At 41.7% G+C, this 22,387-nt stretch overlaps 1 protein-coding gene across 3 annotated transcripts in view; it reads left to right on the forward strand.

The window, feature by feature from the left end:
• LOC124517232 (protein FAM169B-like) overlaps positions 1-22,387 on the forward strand; it is an 88,352-nt gene that overhangs the window by 51,724 nt on the left and 14,241 nt on the right. For all 3 annotated transcript variants that reach the window (XM_047086531.1, XM_047086533.1, XM_047086532.1), the window contains one exon: positions 4,113-4,290. In XM_047086531.1, the coding sequence (XP_046942487.1) occupies positions 4,113-4,290 (178 nt within the window). The remainder of the gene's footprint in view (positions 1-4,112; positions 4,291-22,387) is intronic.

The following is a 22,387-nucleotide window of genomic DNA, read 5'->3' on the forward strand; positions in this document are numbered from 1 at the left end:
GTCTCTGGCTAAGGATGTTAAACATTTTTTCGGGGCGCCTGGGTGGCGCAGTCGGTTAAGCGTCCGACTTCAGCCAGGTCACGATCTCGCGGTCCGTGAGTTCGAGCCCCGCGTCAGGCTCTGGGCTGATGGCTTAGAGCCTGGAGCCTGTTTCTGATTCTGTGTCTCCCTCTCTCTCTGCCCCTCCCCCGTTCATGCTCTGTCTCTCTCTGTCCCAAAAATAAATAAACGTTGAAAAAAAAAAAAATTAAAAAAAAACAAAACAAAAAAAAAAACATTTTTTCATGTACTTGTTGGCCATTCGTATATCCTCTCTGGGAAAATGTCTATTGAAATCCTTGGCCCCCTTTTTATTTAAAAAAAAATTTTTTTTTAATGTTTATTTGTTTTTGAGAGACAAAGACATGGCACGAGTGGGGGAGGGGCAGAGAGAGAGAGGGAGACACAGAATCTGAAGCAGGCTCCGGGCTCCGAGCTGTCAGCACAGAGCCCGACGCGGGGCTCGAACCCACGAGCTGTGAGATCATGACCTGAGCCGAAGTCGGACACTCAGCCGACTGAGCCACCCAGGTGCCCCTCCTTGGCCCCCTTTTTAATTGGTTGGTTGGCTTTTTACTGTTGAGTTGTAAACACTTTTTCATATATTCTGGGCACAAGTCCTTATTGCATACATTGCAGATACGATTTGCAAATACTGTTTCCCAGCCTGTGAGTTGCCTTTTTCATGCCTGCCCCCCTCCCCAGCTTTATTGAGGTACATCTGACATAAACGTTGTGTAAGTTTGAGGTGTACAACGTGTTGATCTGATACGCTTACATATTGCAACATGATTCTCACCATGGCGTTAGCTAACGCCTGCATTCCATTACATAACTGCCATTTTTTGGTGATGAGAACATTTACGATCTATTCTCTTAGCAACTTTAATATAATACAGTATTATTAGCTATATATGTTATCATGCTGTATACTAGATTCCCAGAACTTATTCATCGTACAATTGGAAGTTTGTACCTTTTGACCAACATCTTCTCTTTTCTCCCACCTCTAGCCCCTGGTCACCGCCATTGTATTCTCTGTTCCTAGGAGTTCGGCTTTTTCGGATTCCACACGCACGTGAGATCATGCAATATTTGTCTTTGTCAGACTTATATCACTTAGCATAATGCCCTCTGGTTACACCCAAATCGTACACAGCAGGATTTTTCAGGTCCGGTTTTAACTGACTGAAAAGATAGTGTTTTGTAAAGGGTCCCACCGTCCCCCCCCAAAACTGGCAAATGGCTTGAGATTCAGCAAACATGTGTGGGGGACCCAGTGGGGTGGCCTCGTGTACCCGTTTGTGTTTCTATGCTGGTCCCTTTCCACAGGTGGGCCAATGGTACTTAGTGGCTGGGTGTTCTGAATGCCAGGAGGAGTCTGATTTGCTCTTTAAATCATTTTTTTTTTTTTCGAGAACAAGAGTGGTCACTTCTTCCATGTGTCAATTCTTCTGTGTTTAGATGAAGAAAACCCCAAATTTTCTGAAAATGTGGCCTATGTTGTGAACAGAAAGAAGCTTGGATGTTACTTGCACTTAATGAACCATGTTGTAAAGATCTAGCTGTCCCCAACTGTCTGTGGATAGTTTCCCTTTCCATTTGTAGAACTTCAGGTCTTGACATTTATTTATTTTTTTCTTTTAATCACATTTTGTTTCTTAGCCAGCTCTTCTTTGTAAATTACCAAAAAAAAAAAAAAAAAGGTTAATGTTCTTTCTGTTAACATAATTAGTGCTCCTAATTGAGGGATTAGAATTGGATCTCAGTTTTGTATTTTCAGAAACGTTTCTAAGTCAGAATCACATGTCACCCATTTTTTTTTCCCCCTGTAATGAAATTGGACGAATTAAGTGCCTTTTCTTTTTCTCCTTTTTCTCCTGCCAGTTTTTGATTGGATATTTCCCTTCTGCCAGATGCAATCTGCTTTTCTCTTCTGGCTTTCCTCTGAACTTTTTGGCTTTGTAAGTTGAAAAATATAACCTCCCACATCACCCCACTCAGGTTTTGCGTGACCAGCTAGTTATTCTTAAAGTCTGAACTTGATTTGGCCTGCTACTGTCTGAGATACAAAGTTGGGGTGGCTTCTCAGAGTTAAGCTGGTGTGGTTTTCACAAAGCTTTTTCTCATTTAAGATTTGGCTCCAGATGAGGGTGAACTATTTTGCATTCTGGACCAATTAATAAGTTTATTGGCACTGAACACTTTGTGCCATTTGCTAGGGTGCTGCAAGCTGCCTTGTTTTTATTATCAGAACACTTGCAAACAAGTGTTTTTTCCCCTCCCCTCCCCCCAAAACAAGTGTTTTAAGGACCACTTAGGCAATCTTCTCCCTTGACCACTGGAGGAAATGGAGGCTCAAAGAGGTTGGGTGTTGCTAAAGAGCTCCCCACAAATCTAGGCTGTAAAGTCAGTATCATAGATGACGACGATGATGGTGATGATGGTGATGATGATAAAACTTTAAGGGGTAAAGTATTCAATATAAAACTAAGCATAGATACTTATGTGAAACTTTCCCAAAGTCTTAGTTCTTTTTCTTTTTTTAATGTTTATTTATTTTGAGAGAGAGAGAGAGTGCGCACAAGTGGGGGAGGGGTAGAGAGAGAGAGAGAGAGGGAAACAGGGAATCCCTCTGCAACTGTCAGCACAGAGCTGGACTCGGGGCTCGAACTCATGAAACCGTGAGATCATGACCTGAGCCGAAATCAAGACTTGGGCGCTTAACTGAGCTGCCTAGGTGCCCCTGCCAAGTCTTAGCTCTAATGCATGAAGATGCAGAAAGGAACCATGAGTTGGGCTATAGCAGGTGCACTGGCCTGGGACTCAGAAGGTCTGGCCTATTTTGAGCCTGCCTGTCTCTGGCAGAGCCCTCATTCAGCTGTCATAAGTCCTCTTTGGAATGAGGCAGGGAAATCAATACATGTAGTCACTTACCCTCTTTGAGTTTCAATTTCCTTACCTATGAATCAGGACCTCTCTGGCGTGTGGTGACAATGGAATGGGAGCTTGTGGGTGGAAGTCACGGCCCAGTTAATGGCATTGCTGATCTCGTGGTGACGCATAGGACGGGGTGACCAATACCCACACACGTAGGCTGTCACATAGCGGTCTTGTCAGAGTGCAGTGCTTTCTGTTCATCGATAGTCGATTGGGTTCATCCCAAGTGTTTGCTGGTGGTTGCCCGGAGGACTGCAGTTAGGACTCTGACCGTATCCGGGCTCAGTCGCACAGACTGGGATCGATTAGCTGTGTCTGCCGTGGGTGTAGGAGTGGGACGCCTCCGTTTATGCCACATATTTGCCACCTGTGGGCTATACAAATGCAGAAGATTTTAACAGGCAGAGGAGTGTAAAGTCATTTTGACTTGTTAATGCTAAAACTCTGTGTGGGCCTGACCTTGACCACATACAAATGCCTCACTTGTGACATTGCGATGGGCAAGAAGTGGTTTCATGTTACTGCCTTAGAACAAGATGAGCCACAAGATGAGCCTTGACTCCCAGTGAGTCTCGGAGATTGGGACTCTAGTGTGTGCTCCAAATCTATCACATCACAAGCCATTGAAAATCGTCCGCTTTTGGTGTAGCCATTGATCTTCCCCAATTCTTTATCCTCCTTCTGAGGGTCAGAATTCTGGGGCGGTTGTTAAAAATGGAGGGTGGGATGATTTCCAGACATGTCTAGTCAATCTGCTGAATTGGCTTGCCTGGCCCCTTCCAGAGGTAACTTCCTGTTTTGTTGACCAGCAAAGGATTGTTCTCTCTTTCTATTTACATTCCACATCTGTGGCCCTGGGGACCCAGGAGGCCCCTTTGGCACTGCCCCTCGCTCCTGGAGGCCGATGGGTGCGAAAGGTCAGGGTTGTGAAAACCTCTGTGAGAAATTATGATTCACAGTTTGGCTCCTGAGCACGGAAGGAATCCTGTAATGATGGCGCACACACCTGGCCCCGAAGCGTGGGTTGATTCCAAGTGCAAAATTTATCGCGTGTGATTTTCCTCTCTCACTTGCTTGTTCTTTCTTTCTTTTTCTCCCCCCCCCCCCCCCCCCCCCCCCCCGCCACCTCAAAGGTTCAGTCATTCGGGGAAAGGATTGTGCTTTTCATTCTCAACGTCGTTATTTTTGGAAGATTGGAGAGAAATTTGGATGATGGGGACATGTTTTTTTTACCTCACCCTGTGAAGGAGCAAGCGAAAATTCTGTGGCGGGATGGAGCAGCTGTTGGGTTTTACACAACCAAAAGGAAAGGTAAGGGACACGTGGCCTTCGGGGTGAGGGAGGCTCTCGATGTCTGCCTGCTGCTGCGGACCCCCCCTTAGCACAAGTGTTCCTTGGAGAGAATCTTCTGGCACAGGAAGTGTTGCTAATTCAGCTGTCCTGTAAATAAACCCAAGGTATGGATTTCATTTTCTCAATTCTCAGTCTACTGGCAAATAGGGTGAAAAGCGTGTCCTTTTGATTCGCAGGCATTGCCATGTCCCTCATAAAATGCTTATTGCTGTTAATGGTGTAAAATGACTTTGCAAGCACAGCGCTCTTCATTTCTTTTCTTTAATGTTACCAATTAGCTGTCAGGAAAAATACCATTGCTAACAGCTGACATGTGGCGAAAAAAACACACTGGATGCCAAGATTTATAGACATTACCTCAGAAGAGGGGGAGGTCGGCCATGATAATAAGGTTAGGGTAAAATACTGGGACTTATTTTTTAGGGGCTGTGACAAGAAGTGAGTGTGATACTAGGACCATTTTGCCTCAGGGATTGCTCTCGTCTTTAAAGTTGCTTTCTTTAATAGTTTCTTGAATATTTAAAGGCTGTCAGCATCTCTAATCCAAATGGTCCCAGCTCTCTCCTTTAGTTCTTATTGAGTTCTAAATTTTAGCAAGAATGAAGTTTCCCAGGGAACCACCACAGAGATGCTGTTCTCTTGAGTTAAGTGTTTTTCTCAGGGGATCGAAAGGCTGATTGTGGTATTGAGCTACATTCATATTGTGTGTTTGATCCACCTGTCCAGAATGGAGTAAATCTGCATTTCTCCCTTTTTTCCTCCCAGCTCAGTGTGAGATGACCAGTTTCCCATGCAAACAACTCCTTTAGTTAATTATTTGTCAAGGTCACTCATACACACTTAAGTACCTGTGTCTTTCCGCTCCTTTGATCACCATAGCCATTTACTCTTGGATTTCAGTGCACCATTTTGCTTTTCCAAGTGGCTCTGTTCTTTGGTCATTTATTTTTCATAGACCAAGGGATCCAGAGAATAATTAAAATGGAAGGGAAACTTCCTCTTTCACTTTCTAAACATTTTTTTTTTAACATTTATTTTTGAGAGACAGGGCGAGACAGAGCATGAGCAGGAGAGGGGCAAAGAGAGAAGCGAGGGGACACAGAATCTGATGTAGGCTCCAGGCTCTGAGCTGTCAGCACAGAGCCTGATGCGGGGCGTGAACCCATGGACTGTGAGATCATGACCTGAGCTGAAGTCGGACGCTTAACCAACTGAGCCACCCAGGTGCCCCCCTCTTTCATTTTCTAATATATGGCCGGTCTTAAATCTGTCACAGTATCATTTGTGCCATAGACATCCTACTTATAGTGAAAATGGTTAACAGATCCCACCTTGATGTGTGAGAACCACAGCAATGGGGTGAAAGGAGTGTGTGACCTTATCTTTCCAGCGCCTTCTGTTGCACCTTGTAGCAGCGATAAACCAGGGCGTCGTTTTGTGAGGATGAAGTACAGGTTGGTTGTGGCTGCCTCGTTCTTACCAAAGCAGACCCAGACCTCAGAGTGAAGGGGAGGACCTTAAGATGTCAAGCTGAGTCCGATGATCAGACTAAGGTGCTTGGATTTCTGCTTCCTCTTCATTTTTGATGAATTCCACGAATTTGGTGGAAAGTTCTCTGAAGCTGCTTCCTGGGTCATGTTGTTTTCATCCATGAGCTGATCTTTTAAGTGGCAATTGACTCTTAGTTACTCAACAATTTATTGCATTTGGGAAGTACCAAACCAGTATAAAATCAAATAAAGAAAATACAGACTTCTGGTATACATTGCCAATTAAAACTTTTTCTTTTTTAATTTTTTATATTAATCAGCAGAAAAGTTTCATTTCTTTTAAGGACAAACAATTAAACCACATCCAAGGCCTTAACTTACAGACACAAACCAAAGTAGCCATTTAAAACATTAGTTATTGAGGTACAATACCTACACTGGGGGAGAATGCTTCGCCATCTGAAGCTTATATCAAACTTTGCTTGATCGACAACTGAACTCTGCTGGTGTTTGGGTGTGGTTGAGGGTAAGAGGGTATCTGCAAAACCAAAGGAGAACAGCTGTGTTCCACAAGTGCTGAAACATTTTAGACTGCATTGTGGGGACAGGTTCCATGCTGAACGGAAGAGGGATGATAAAAGCTATGTCCCTCCCCTAGGGCATCAGACTGTCTTGCAGAGTGCCACAGCAGAAAAGCGGACCTCCCCTTGCTCACGCTCAGTGAATTCTCTGCAGACCTTCGCAGCTGGTTTACCGGAAAAGACATTCGTCCATCAAGTTCATAGAGATGGCCATCCACCATGAAAATTCACTTTGTAATCTCCCCGACATTGGCCATGGCATCATGGACTGCCTCAATGGCCTCATTCTGCTCAAAGCATTTGGTTCTGTCTTCAGGGGACAGCTTCTCTGTTTCAGAAAGAAACTGTTTCAGGACTGACCCTTCTCAAACTCCAGTTTGCCTTGGTTATTGGCCACTGAATGTATAAGTCTGATGGTACCACAGGGGTTCCTGATGGTCTGCTTCATGAAGTACACCTTAGATCTTTTTTTTTTTTTTTAATAACTGCCGTTGCTTGATTAGCTTAGTTTTAGAGAGAGAATAAAACTATTTCTGTTAGAATAATTATATAGATACTGCCCGCAACAATGTATGAGAGTCATTAAATATTTTAGTCCATTTCTTTAACCGGGCCATTTGCTTATTATTGAGCTTCGTGGTTTCTCCACATGTTATAGATGTAAGTTCTTTATCAGATAATGTATTGGAAAACATTTTTATTTTGGCACAACAGTATTTTTCAAAGAGCAAACGTTTTAATAGTTTGATGAAGTCTGTCTTATCAGTTTACCACTTTTCATTATTATTCAGTTCAAATATTTTCTAGTTTACGTTGTCATTTTTATGAGTTGTTTTAAAGTGGTTTTTAATTTCCAGATATTTGGGGGCTATTCCAGATGTTTTATTTATTTATTTATTTATTTATTTATTTATCGGTTTCTAATTGAATTGTTGCAGTATGAGAATGTAGTCCTTGCATTTTAATATTCTAAAAACTATTGAGAGTTGTGTAATGGCCCAGTATATGGTCTATATTGGTAGACATTCCCTGTGGACTTGAAGGAATGTGTGTATTCTGCAGGTATTAGTGTTCTGGTTAGTGTTTAGTGTTCTGGAAATGTCAGTTGGGTTAAGGTGATTGATAATATCATTCAGATTTTCTGCACTGTTACTGATATTTTTTGTCTAGTTCTATCAATTTCAGAGTTTGTTGAAGACTTTATGATTATGAATTAATCTTTTTCTCATTTTAGTTCTATCAGTTTTTACTTTATGTGCTTTGAAGCTTTGTTATGAGTCAAATCTATATTTATAATTGTTCTACCCATCTGATGTATTGACCATCTTATTGTTTTGAAGTTCCCATTTTCTTCACTAATATCTATTATAAAGTCTATTTTGTTTGATATTAATATATAGCCACTTCATTTTTATTATAGTTACTGTTTGCATGGAATACATTCTTTGTAGCTTTTTATGTTTAGTCTGTTTATGTCTTTATAATTTGAAGCATATATTTTATTGACAGCATACAATTGACTCTTTGGTTTTAAATCTAATCTTAAAAGTGCCCCAGTGCTTTTGGGACACCTGGGTAGCTCAGTCAGTTGAGGGTCCCACTCTTGATTTCGGCTCAGGTCATGATCCATGATGTGGGATGGAGGCCCACATCTGGCTCTATGCTAAGCATGGAACCTGCTTGAGGTTCTCTCTCCCTCTCCCATTGCCCCTGCCTGCTAATGCGCGAATGCGCTTTCTCTCTTTCATCTAAGAAAAATAATGTCTATGTTTTGATTGGGATGTTAGTCCGTTTACATTTATTTATTGATTTGGTTGTACTGAGGCCTTTCCTTTTGCAGTTTGTTTTGTGTTTTCTGTTTTTTTTTTTTTGTTCCTCTGTCCCTCCTTTATATCTTCTTTTATTTTAATCAGATGTTTTTTAGTATTTCATGTTAATTTCTCTGTTGGCTTTCTAGTTCTATATTTTTGCATTTTAAATTTTTTAGATGTTGCTCCAGGATTACATATACGTCTTAAACTTTTCCCAATTTACTTAGAGTTAATATTGAATTACTTCAGGTAAAATATAGAAATCTTGCAACGGTGTATTTTTGTTTACCCCTCATTTTATTTACATAGAGTATTGTTATATATTAGATCTGTTTATTTTATAAACCTATCAATGTTGATTAATAGTTTTTAATAAAGTAGTTATATCTTTTAGAGATTAAAAAATAAAAGAAAAATATAGTTAAAATAGTTACTCACATACTTACCTTTAGAAAAAAATTTTTTCGAAAAAATTTTTTAACATTTATTTTTGAGATAGACAGAGACAAAGTGTGAGTGGGGGAGGGGCAGAGAGAGAGGGAGGGAGACACAGAATCCAAAGCAGGCTCCAGGCTCTGAGCTGTCAGCACAGAGCCCGATGCGGGGCTCGACCCACGCACCGAAAGATCATGACCTGAGCTGAAGTCAGACGCCCAGCCGACGGAGCCACCCAGGTGCCCCATTTAGAAAAATGTTTTTAATATAGGTCCCAGTTGCCATCCAGTGTCATTTTTCCTACGGGCTAAAGTACTTCTTTTAGAATTTGTTGTAGTGCAGTTCTGTTGGCAACAAAAAAAGAGTCTTTGTTTACTGAAAATATATTTTATTTCATGGGCATATTTGAAGGGTAGTTTAGCTGGATACAGAATTATTGATGAAAGCTTTTTTTTTTCCTTCTGTGCTTTTAATATGTTTTTCCAGTTTCTTCTGGCTTTCATAGTTTCTGATGAGAAGTCATCCAGTCATTTATTGTTATTCCCTCATACATAACACATAGTTTCTCTCTGACTGCTTTTTTTGTAGTTTGACTGTGGTATATGTAGGAATGATTTTATTTTTGTTTATCTTTTTGGGGGTTTGTTGAGTTCCTTGAATCTTTAATTTTTCTACCATCTTTTGGAAGTTTTTGGCCATTATTTCTTCAATTTGTTTTTTATGCTGCTTTCATTCTTCCTTTCCTGGGGTTCTAGTTGTATGTATGTGAGGTACTTCATCATGTCTTAAGTTGTGTCTTAGAGGTTTTGTTCATTTTTCTTCAAACATTTTTCTCTCTTTGTTGGGTAATTTCTACTGGTATATATTCAAGTTTATCTGCTGTCTCCAATTTGTTGTTGAGCCATTGAAAATTTTTAGTTATACTTTTAACTCTAGAATTTATATATTATTTGTAGTTGCCATTTCTCTGTTGAGATTTTCTATATATTTCCCTTTCATTTTTTGAATTATTTTAATTCTTTGAATATATTTGTAAAGCTGTTTTGAGGCCTTTGCAAAATCCAACATCTAGGTCTATTTAAAGTGAGTTATATTGACTGCCTTTTTTTTTTTTTTTTTTTTTTTTTTGTCCTGAGTATGGGTCACACTTTCCTGTTTTCTTCATGTTGAATAATTTTTAGTTGAAAATTAGATGTTGCAGCTATAGTATACCAACATTATAGCTATTGTGTGCGTGTGTTTTCTCAGGATTTTTAGATTTTTGACCTAGTAGTCATTCAATTTGCCTGGATTCAAACAATAGACTTTGTCTCCTTTGTGATGTGCAGCTGTTAACATCTGTTTGTTTGACTTCCTGTGGCTGTTTCTTTAGTCTAGCCCTATAGGGATCTTCCCTGTGGCTGCAGATTCGGTGGTCAAAGATTTGGATTTAGCTTACCTCTCCTGAGGGTTTGTTGTTGTTGTTTTTTGTTTGTTGTTGGTATTTCGTTGTTGTTGTTGTTGTGTTTTTTTCCTGCTCCTGCTGGTTTGGGGCTCTGTACTTTCACTGTTCGAGCCCATTTGGCTTCAGCTCTCTGCCACTTGAGCTGCCTCAGTTGAGGAATGTTTATGGTTGAGAAAAGCATCAAACTCACAGATGATTTAATCCTGTGTAGTTCCATTTTTTTGAAAGTGGATATCTTTCTGGTCTTTGACTTTTTTCATGTTGGGTTCCCTGGGGGCTCCTTCGCTTATGTGTAGTTCAGCTATAAGCCAAGGATTTGGGCAGTTGCTCAGAATTTGAGTCTAGCTCATTCTGTCGTTCTCCTGCTGCTAGGTCTTTCCCTTTAAATTCCCAACTGCTTTCAGGGGCTCCTGGGTGGCTCAGTCGGTTAAGCGTCTGCCTATGGCTCAGGTCATGATCTCACTGTTTGTGGGTTTGAGCCTTGCATCAGGCTCTCTGCTGTCACCACACAACCTTCTTCAGATCCTCTGTCCTCTTCTCTCTCTCCTCCTCCCCCACTCCTACTCTCTGTCTCTCTCAAAAAATAAACATTAAAAAAAAAATAATAAAATAAATTCCCAACTGCTTTCCTAATTCCGAATCTGATCTCTGACACTTTAGCTGGTAGCATTTCAGCTTTTCCCACCAATGTTTTCTGTAGCATTGGGGGTTGAGTTACTCATGGCCAGTAAGCTGCAAACTCGTAGGTCTTCCCTATTCCAGTCACAATTTCCTGAAATTAAATTTTCCTCTGGCCCCTATGTGCTTTTGGGTGCCCTGTGGTATCTTTCAATGATTTCTTAAATACATTTCTTAAACAGTTATTACATGTGGGGATTTGCATGAGCATTTCATTCCACCACCGTTATCTGCTGGGGACTCTGTTCAGGTATGGATCATAGAATTTTTTTCCTATCTTTCCCATGTCTTTCTATAATCTGAGAGAGGGATTTATTTTGATAAATTAAGAAATGATTGATACCAGCAGCATCCAAGTAGGCCAAAAAACCCCATAATTTAGAAAGGGAATAGATCTATTTTATTATGCTTTATTATTTGCACACATGATTTATGAAAAATCACTGGCAGATACATGTGGAGTAGTGGACTACAGGAGGAGTTTGTAGTCACAAGTTCAGAACGGTTGTTTCATCAGTCTCGGCTTTGTCTTTGGTGCTTGTCGTGTGGCATTATGTATAGTTTTCGTGTTGGTGCTTAGGGTATGGGTATAGCACATGGCACCCTTCTCAACTTTGTACCGCTACAATTTCTCTTCATGAGATTAGATCCCTTGGATTCAGAATATCTGTTTACTTAGCTCAAACTGGGCCTCAGTGTATAATTTCATTCTGAGAGGAAGAGAAAATGTGCAGATTCATTGCATCAGTTGGATCACAGGGGCCAGGGTTCACCTATTTAAGCATCTGACTTTGGTTAAGCATCTGACTTCGGCTCGGGTCACGATCTTGAGGTTTGTGGGTTCCAGCCCCGCGTTGGGCTCTGTGCTGACAGCTCAGAGCCTGGAGCCTGCTTCAGATTCTGTATCTCCCTCTCTCTCTGCCCCTCCCCTACTCTCTGTCTCTCTGTCTCTGTCTCTGTTTCTCTCCAAAATAAATGAACATTAAAAAAAAGTATGCATTGTTTCTAGGCACATTCTTGGCACATACTTTTAAGTATTTAAAAAATTTATCAGACAATAAAATTGACCCTTTTTTTGGCTTTACAATTCTATGAATTTTGACTTATGTATAGATTCATGTAACTAGAACCATAATTCAAATACAGAATGGGACGGCTGGGTGGCCCAGTCGGTTAAGCATATGACTCTTGATTTTGGCTCAGGTCATGATCTCACAGTTGTGACATTGAGCCCTGTGTTACACTCCATGCTGAGTATGAAGCCTGCTTACGATTCTCTCCCTCCCTCTCCCTCTGCCCCTCCCCTGCTTGTACCCTCTCTCTCTCTCTCTCTCTCTCTCTCTCTCAAAAAGAAAAAAAAATACAGAATAAAATCCACCATCCCTCAAAACCTCTTTCATGTTATCCCTAGTCATCCGCTACCCTCCCTGCCACCACAGGAAATCCCAGCAACCACTGCTTTGTTCTCCATCACTATAGTATTGTCTTTTCTAGAATGTCACATAATGGAATCATATAGTTTATAAAATTTTGAGACTGTTTTTACTCAGCATAATGGCTTTGAGGTTCATCCAAGTCCACGTGTAGATCAGTAGTTTGTGCCTCTGTATTGCTGAGGAGCACATTCAGTTTGAAACAAGTGCCTTTGTACAGACCCAATGAGATCTTTTCAGGTAGACCTCTCTTTGGGACCATTTTCTTTACAGGCTGGTTTGAATTTCTCCCTTCATTTGGCCGTTCAGTGATTGCCTTTCTTAAGAAATATTGACACTTCAGCCATTTCACTATTTTATGTTGAACTTCTCCCCCAGCCCCAGATAATCAAAACTAATGAGGTTTTACTTTAACTTCTGTTCTCAAACCACTAGTCCACAAGACTGTTAGCATTCAAGGGAAGAAAATACCAGACTGTAAGTGGAGAGCTGGCCAATTTAAGGCCGAGCTGGGAAGTATTTTGCTTTTGTATAAAAATCTGAAAAGAACAGCTTTATATTTCAGATTCCTGAAAGCCCGACGCTAATGCAAATCATAAAACCAGGAGCGGCACTTAAAAGCATTAAATTAGGTGATTTGCAATCCAGACAGGCCTGGGTGACGGCAGCGATGCCATGAAGTGGCCTCGGCTGCCCTGCTCCTCGCAGGGGGGCTGGGGGGTGGGCTTCTTCTCTTCCCCCTCCCCCAGACGCCCAGTGCCCCAGGCACCTCCTGCGGGGTTGTGTCGTCAGGCAGGACTCCCTCGTGCCATCTTCTGGACTTCGGTGGAATCATAAGTAGCCAAAGTGGCGTGCGTGGCGAGAGCGTGGTGTTGGTCCAGGTACTGACGCTGCTGCCCGACGAGACACGGCTGCTGTTGTGAGGAATGGGGGTCCCGTCATGCGCCTGAAGATGGGGTGTTGGAGTCTGCAGGGAAGAGCACGGGACACAGCCTGCCTTCCCATGCTGGGATGTGTATCAGCGGCTGCTGCACGTTTATCCTTGCAAACGGCTTCCTTCACACACTTACGTCTCCTGCTTCCTCTTCTTAACTTTTTAAAATTTATTTGTTTAGAGAGAGAGAGAGGAGGGGCAGAGAGAGAGAGAGAGAGAGAGAGAGAGAGAGAATCCCAAGCAAGCTCCACATGTCAGTGCAGAGCCCATTGTGGGGCTCAAACTCATGAACCGTGAGATCATGACCTTTACCAAAATCAAGAGTTGGACGCTTAACTGAGTCACCTCGGCGCCCCTCCTTCTTCCTCGTAACCTTGACTTGAGTTTGCCATGATGCCCATTGGGCCTCTACCTGTACTGCCTTAAAGGGCCAAGATCTATTGTAGTCCTAGTTTTACTTTATTTTAAGTTCCCTCCAAAGAATCAGATTGGTCCAGCTGGCCTGTGGATTGGTTTCCTGTGGCCCATGGGTCCACCTCTCCACTCAACTGACTGTGGATGGGTGGACTGGCTTTCGTGGTCTAGATATGGCCACCTAGCCTTCGTTCCTTAACTGAGGCTGGGGCAGGGGCCGTTTTAAAGGACTGTGGGCTGGGTAGACACCCCATCGTAATCCATCCTGTTTATGAAGGCTTAGTCTGGCCTGGATACTTCCGGTCAAGACCACCAGGCAGCCCTTCATTACTGCACAGAGGATCATGCGTAACAGATGGCGTGCTCCAGCACCCAGTTTGTGCTGCTCACCTGTTATGGGCTCCAGGAACCCTCAGGCTCCGTCCAAGACCTGCTGCATCAGAAACCCTGGCGGTGGAGTGGGGCCTAGCAATCTGTCTTAACAAGCCCTCCAAGTGATCCCATCGACCCTCTGAGGTTTTAGAACCACTCATCCAAGGCATGCATTCTCAGTGGGTTGGTATTGCCCCCAACAAGCTAAACCATTCTTTCTTGGGGAGCAAAAGAATCAGAGATAATACAATGGTCTGTGGCTCTCCAAACCTCAACCCAACAAAGCCTTATTCCTTGGTATTTAATTTGGTGGTGGGGGGGGGGTTGGCGATTAGGAGGAAATGCCTCTGAAGGCTCGTTAGGTTGGTGATAATGAGAAAATATTTGATCAACGCTGCTCGAGGGTGTGTACCTACGAGAGGAACTGCTAGCTGTAGGTGAGTCATGCCCTCCGCTTCCCCCCCGGGGTGCATAGCTGTCTTCCAAAATGGCCGTACGCATGTATGCCGTCACCTGCAAAAAGTTTTTGTTTCTTCACGTCTTTATCAGCATTGGTATTGTCCAGGTTTGTTGTGGTTGCTGATCCTGTGGCTACAAAATATCATCTTATTTTAAAGCCTATTTTCTGATTGTTGTCCGTAGATAGAAATGCCACCTCCTTCTTATGTGTTGGTCTTACGTCCGCTGACCTTGCGAAACTTTCCCTCTTAGTTTTATAATTTCTCGGTAGTTTCTTTTGCTTTTATGATTTTTCCGTATTTTATGCCATATGGAGTGGATGATGTGCAGGGTCCAGCGTAATGTTGAACTGGAGTGGTTCTTTCTCCTGTAATCTGTAAAGGAGGCGAATTACTGATACAGATTTTCTTTAAGTTTATCTATTTTTTTATTTAAAAATTTATTTTATTTATTTTGAGAGAGAGAGAGGGAGACAGAGAGTGGGGGAGGGGCAGAGAGAGAGAGAAGGAGCGAGAATCCCAAGCAGGCTCTGCACTGTCAGTGAAAAGCCAGACATGGGGCTCGAACTCATGAACTGTGAGATCATGACCTGAGCCAAAGTTGGATGCTTAACCAGCTGAGCTACCCAGGCACCCCGGATACAGATTTCTTATGTTTAACAGGACAGACCTGGACAGATGCTTCATAGCCCCCACAAATGCTACTTTGCAAAAGGAAATGCACCAAGAGCAGCATTGCTTTTGGCCAGGCACTTGGTTATTTTGTGCCTTGCGGCCCCACATCATTACTTTCCTGGTGCCCAGATCTCAGTTCTCAAAAACAGCCGGCAGTGGGAATACGCTGTGACTGTTGTCTTGCCACCTGCCTGTTATATCTTCCTTCTGACAAATCTCTCTGTTCGAAGCAGATACAGTTTCTTCCATTACTTTCTGGCTGCCTGTTGCTATCATTTGCCCATGGTGCACCATCTGTGAATTCTGTCTTAGGTATTCCAAGAATTCACTCCTGTCTTTGTGAAGTAACCCTCCTGGTCTTTTTTCTGTGTTTTGTTGGGTATGTATTTTTAGTGGACAGTCTGTTGGCATCACATCGTTCAGTCTGTTAGGTTTTGTCTCCTTCTCTCAGAGGTGTCTTCTTCAGGTCCTCCCAGGCTGTTGAAGGTAAAGTCATCATTATGTGCAGTGTTAGTTCATGCCCCTTGGTCATGGTTTCATCGTAGATACCTTACTGGTCATGCATATCTTCAGGAACAGCCAGGGTGGTGAGCAGAGAATCCAGCCCCTTACAGCGATCTAAGTTAACTTTGTGTACCCTGTTGAATTCAGTTTGTTAATACTGGGTTAAGCTTTTTTATTTTATGTTCAAGAATTACTGTTATTTTTCCTATCCTTGGCCATTCTTTCTTTTTCCTTAAAAAGTTGTACTGTACTCATAGATGAGGCTGGAGAATATTCTCTCTTTGTTCTCTGGAAGGCTTTCCTCTGGAAGGTTGGTAAGAAGTTTTACCAACCTAAGATAGAAGTTAAAGCCACCTGGCCTGGTGTGTTCAGTGTGGGAGAGGTTGAAACTTCTGATTCCATGTTTTCAATGCTCATAGGACAGGTTAGTTTATCTGGTTTCTTTCTTTTTTTTTGTTTTATTTTTAGTCAGTTTTGGTGGGTTGTTTTATCCTAGGAATTTGTCCTTTTCCTCTCTTTTCAAGTTTATTGGCATAGTTATTTATTGTATTCTCTTACCTTCGAAATTTCTGCCACATCCATAGTGATATCTTTATTTTAATTCCTAATGTGCTTTATGTATGGGGTATTCATTTTTTCTTACTTTAGCAACTCTTTTTTTTAAATTTTTTTTTTCAACGTTTATTTATTTTTGGGACAGAGAGAGACAGAGCATGAACGGGGGAGGAGCAGAGAGAGAGGGAGACACAGAATCGGAAACAGGCTCCAGGCTCTGAGCCATCAGCCCAGAGCCTGACGTGGGGCTCAAACTCCCGGACCGCGAGATCGTGACCTGGCTGAAGTCGGACGCTTAACCGACTGCGCCACCCAGGCGCCCCGCAACTCTTTTTTTTTAAATAGTTCGTGTTACATTTTTGTGTTCTATTTTATTAATTTCTATCCTCCTTGTCTCCTTCCCTTTATTTTCTTTGGGTCTCTCTTCTCTTGTCTTCTAACCTTTTAAATTCTGATGCTTGGCTTGTTAATTTTCATCTTGTTTTTTTTTTTTTCCTGTCAGCATTTATGGTTAAAATAATCTCATCCTACTGCCATTTTAGCCAATTGGGTTGGCCATTCTTTTTTTTTTTTTTTTAAGTTTACTTATTTATTTTGAGAGAGAGAGAGCATGAATGGGGTAGGGACAGAGAGAGAGGGAGAGAGAATTCCAAGCAGGCTTCATGCTGTCAGCGTAGAGCCCACCATGGGCTTGAACCCATGAAACGTGAGATCATGACCTGAATGAAGCGAGATCGAGAGTCTGACGCCCAGCCCACTAAGGCACCTGGTCATCCTTGGGCTGGTCATTCTGACTGGTTTGTGCTTTACCATAGTTTTTTTTGTTTGTCTTGTTTTGTTTTGTTACTCCCACCATTTACTATGAATTGTGGACTCAATGGATCTGTTCCCATGACCTTTTTTTTCAGGACCGGTTATCCTCAGGTAAAAGACCTTTCTGGATATTTAAATTTGCCTGAGAGATAGCATCTTTATTCCAATTTTGAACAGTGCCCATCTGGAATATGCTTTACTCTTCTAAGTGTTGTTAGATATAGACAACCTGTGTAGCCATTGAAGGCAATATTGGACAGGGAGCAGCCAGAAGGAAGGAAGGGGACACCAGAGGTCTTGGTTCTTGACTCTGTTCTGCCATCAGTTACTATGGTGGTGTGGGTTGGTCTGAATTTGCTGTGGGATCAATAGACTCTTTGTGAGCTGAGGAGAGGTAGTTGGGCAATTGTTACTGACAGAAAGGAGCCAAGCCCTTTGTGTGTGTGTGTGTGTGTGTGTGTGTGTGTGTGTGTTTTCACCTTTCTTGACCCTGTTAGCTGTCATGTCTGTAAAATGGGTAGAATGAATGAAATCACTGCTGGGGTTCTTACCAACCGTTCCATGCTACGTGGCATGATTTCCTTGGACTTTATATCCTGATTATGAGTGGAGAGTTCATTGGCCTACAGCAAGCTCATTGCCTGTGCCCCATGCCAAGCCAAGCCAAGCCAAGCCAAGCCAAGCCAAGCCAACCCAAGCCAATTCTTTGGGAATTGATGTTAGAAAAAAGATTTTATTTGACTGGCCTGAAGGTGTGATTGGCCTTTAGAAAGAGCTGGTGGAGTGCTTTTGTTTCTTCTGCCCCCTAGTCTCCCCTAGCTTTTCATTTTGAAATAATTTTAGATTTATGGAAGAGTTGTAAAGATAGTTCAGAGAGTGCCTATTAAATACCCTTTACCTACCTCCCCTTGCTGGTAACATCTTATGTAACCACAGTAACCACAGTATAGGGATGAATACTAAGAAATTAACTTTGGTTAATTTTTTTTTTTACGTTGGTTAATTTTCCAGCAATGTCCTTTTTCTCTTATGGGGTCTGATCCAGGATACCACCTTGCCTATATTTTTCATACCTCCTTAGTTTCCTCATTTAATCTGTAACCATTTCTTGGGTCTCCTTGTCTTTCATGACCTGCACACATTTGAGGAGTACTGGTCAGGGGATTTGTGGAATGTTCCTTAACTTAGGTCTGTCTGATATTTTCGCATGATTATCCTAGGATATGAGTTTGGGGGAAAGTGAAGTGTCCTTGTCCTCACATGCTCACATCAAACATGAAGGCACATGATACCTACATTACTGTTGGCGATGTTCACCTTGATCACCGAAGGGGGGTATCTGATGGGTTTCTCCACTGTTAGGTTACTATTTTTCTCTTTCTACACTTCATTGTATCCTTTTCATGCATTGTATCTTTTATTTTTTAGTTTTATGTTTTTAATGTTTTTAATGTTAATTTATTTTTGAGAGAGTGAGACAGACCGCGAGCAGGGGAGGGGAAGAGAGAGAGGGAGACAGAATCCGAAGCAGGCTCCAGGCTCTGAGCTGTCAGCACAGAGCCTGATGTGGGGCTCGAGCCTATGAACCATGAGATCATGACCTGAGCTGAAGTTGGACGCTTAACCGACTGAACCACCCAGGTGCCCATCATTGTATCTTTTAAACATCAGTTTCCTAGATGGATAATTTTACACCCCGTAAAATTCGCCGATGGTAAGTGATTTCTAAAAAATTTAGAGAGTTGTGTAACCATCACCACCATCCAGACTTTGGATATTTCCATTACCCCAGAAAGTAGCCTGTTTACTGTCAATCTGTGTTTCCATCCCAGCTCTAGGCAATCCCCTATCTGCTCTCCGTCTCCATCAATTTGTGTTTCCTGGACATTTCATCTAGATGGAATGATACAATATGTGGTCTTTTGTGTCTGGCTTCTTTTACTTAATGTTTTTGAGGTTCATCCAAATTGTAGCATGTATTAGGTTCCCAGGAATAGAATTGGTGGTTCATTTGATAAGCGTATGTTTAACTTTAAGAAACTGTCAAATTATTTGACCAAGTGGCCTTACCGTTATACATTCCCATCTGCATTATGTGACAGTTTCAATTTCTCCACATCTTGTCACCACTTATTATTGCTTGTCTTTTTGATTATAGCCATTTTTATGGTAGGTCAAAAGTAGCATTTCATTGTGGTTTTCATTTTCATTTTCCTAATGGCTAATGATGTTGAGTATCTTTCCCCTGATTGTTAACCATTTGTCTTCTTTGAAGAAGTGTCTATTCAGATCATCAGTCCGTTCTTATTTATTTATTTATTTATTTACTCACTTACTTAACTTACAAGGCAAGTTCTGCTTTCAGACTTTCAAACATGTTAAGGTTAAACTTGCAACGGGTTTTTCCTTTCTACAGTGATCAGTTTTTAGTGTTGATGTACAAGACCTTAATGGTGGTTGATAGAAGAACTTAATGCACATTGAGAGAATGACCAAAAGGAGCCAAGAAAGATAGCTGGGAACAGCAGACATTGTGTCTCACATGTTTCCAGAAAAAAAAAAATGGGGGGAGGGGGAAGCCACTGAGAGTCGTTATTCCATATGGCACTGAAACAAACATTCAACTCGGTTAGGTAAGAGTTACCTATCCCTGAACACAAAGGCATCCGATTCTAAGTAGCTTTAGGAATTCAATGTTTTCCTTGTACTCTTCCAGCAAATGGCCACCGATCTGAAGTCCTAAATCAAATGCAAGTGTTCTCAGCAAATAATTGCCTTGGTTGTCACTGATCAAGGCTACTCCGCATGTTCCGAGAGACTTAAATGATCCCTGAAACTGTAGTGTTTCATGTGTCCATTTTTAATTGGTTGTTTATTTTCTTTTTGTTGAATTATAACTGTTCTTTATATAGTCTGGATATGTCTTTTTTTTTTTTTTATCAGAAATGTGATTCGTAAACACTTCCCTACAGTTTCCTTTGAAGTACAAAAGTGAATTTCGATGAAGTCAGATTTGTCAATTGATTGTGCTTCTGGTATTGAATTTAAGAACTCTCTGACTCCCTCAGAACTCTGTGATGGTTTTCTTTTTTATTTTCTTCTGAAAGGTTTATAGTTTTTTTTTAAGTTTATTTATTTATTTTGAGAGAGAGAGAGAGAGAGAGAGAGAGAATGAATGAGTGAGCAGGGGAGGGACAGAGAGACAGGGCGAAAATCCCAAGCAAGCTCCGCGCTGACATGGGGCTCGATCCCACAAAATGTGAGATCATGACCTGAGCTGAAACCAAGAGTTGGATGCTTAACCAACTGAGCCACGCAGGCACCCCTGAAAGCTGTATAGTTTTAACTTATATTTATGCCTAGATCCATCTTGAATTAATTTTTGTGATATGAGGTAAGCGTCCAACTTAATTTTTAAAAATACCTAGTACATTAAAAACATTAATAGGCTTTTTTTAAGAGCAGTTTTAGGTTTACAGGAAAATTGAGAAAGTACAGAGTTCTCCCATATCCCCCCACCCTCCTCCACACACACACACACACACACACACACACACACACACACCATTATTAACATATTGTGATGCATTGGTTACAATTCATAAACTAATGTTGGTGCACGTATTAGTTGGCTAGACTGCCATAACCAAATACCACAGACTGGGTGGCTCAAACAATAGAAAGTAATTTTCTCACAGTTTTTGAGGCTGGAAGTCCAAGATCAAGGTGTTGGCAGGTTTGGTTTCTTCTGAAGCCTCCCTCCTTAGCTTGTAGGTGGCCATTTCCTTGCTGTGTCCTCACACAGTCGTTCCTCTATGTGTGCACATCTCTCTGCGTGTCCAAATTTCCTCTTCTTATAAAGACGCTGGTCAAATTGGATGAGAGCTCACTCAAAAGACCTTGCTTTAACTTCATTACCTCTTTAAAAACATTTTTTTAATGTTTTTATTTGTTTTTGAAGGAGAGAGAGACAGAGCATGAGTGGGGAAGAGCAGAGAGAGAGGGAGACACGGAATTCAAAGCAGGCTCCAGGCTCTGAGCTGTCAGCATAGAGCCCGACGCGGGGCTCGAACTCATGAACTGTGAGATCATGACCTGAGCCGAAGTTGGACGCTTAACTGACCGAGGCACCCAGGTGCCCCAACTTCATTATCTCGTAAAGTCTGTGTCTCCAGATACAGTCACATTCTGAGGTACTCGGGGTTGGGCTTCAATATAAGAGACGCCGTTCAGTCCATAAGAATACATTATTATTAACTAAAGCCCATAGTTTACATTAGTGTTCATTACTTATGTTGTATAATCTATGGGTTTTGACAAATGCAGAAGGATGTTTCTCTATCCTTGTAGCGTCGTACAAGCGTCATTGCCCTGAAAACCCCCATGCTCCCTCTATTCATGGCTCCCTCCCCACAGCCTCTTAACAACCACTGATCTTTTTGCTGCCTTCATAGTGTTGCCTTTTCCAGAATGTCATATAACTGGTGTAATTGTACAGTATGTAGACTTTTTCAGATTGGGACTTTTCCTTAAGTAATATGCCTTAAGGTTTCCCCATGTCTTTTTTTTTTTTTTTTTTTTTTTGCTTGATAGCTTATTTCTTTTCGGCATGGAATCATATTCCATTATCTGGATGTGCCATAGTTTATTTATCCATTCACATATTGAAGGATATCTTGGTTACTTCCAGTTTTTGGCCATTATGAATATAGGTGCCGTGAATGTTCATGTGCAGGTTCTCAACTCCTTCAGATAAATATCAAGGGGCACAATTGAAGGATCATATGGAGCAAGTCCTGTTTGCTTTTGTAAAACCACCAAACTCATCCAGGGTTGCTGTACCATTTTGCATTCCCACCAGCAATGAATGAGAGTTCCCATTGCTCCACATCCTTAGCAGCATTTGGTGTTGACAGTGTTTTGGGTTTTGGCCATTCTGGTAGGTGTGCAGTGATATCTCATTGTTTTAATTTGCATTTGCCTGATGACATATGATGTGGAGCATCTTTCGATATCCTTACCTGCCATATGTAATAGCTTTGTTGATGAGGTATCTATCAAGATTTTTGGCCCACTTTTAAATCACGTTGTTTTCTTATTGTTGAGTTTTAAAAGCTCTTCATATATTTTTGATAACAGTCCTTTATCAGACAAATGTGCCTTTTGCAAATATTTTTTCCCAGTTTGTGCCTTGTCTTTTCATTCTTTTGACATCGTCTTTCACATGTCAAAAATTTGGGCAGCAAATTTTAATTTTTTTTTTTTAATTTTTTTTTTTTCAACGTTTATTTATTTTTGGGACAGAGAGAGACAGAGCATGAACGGGGGAGGGGCAGAGAGAGGGAGACACAGAATCGGAAACAGGCTCCAGGCTCTGAGCCATCAGCCCAGAGCCCGACGCGGGGCTCGAACTCACGGACCGCGAGATCGTGACCTGGCTGAAGTCGGACGCCTAACC

The sequence above is a fragment of the Lynx rufus genome, unplaced genomic scaffold (assembly GCF_022079265.1).
Source record: "Lynx rufus isolate CCGP_SWC_20201006 ecotype Redwood Valley unplaced genomic scaffold, mLynRuf1.p SCAF_21, whole genome shotgun sequence".
NCBI classification, from domain to species: Eukaryota; Metazoa; Chordata; class Mammalia; order Carnivora; family Felidae; genus Lynx; species Lynx rufus.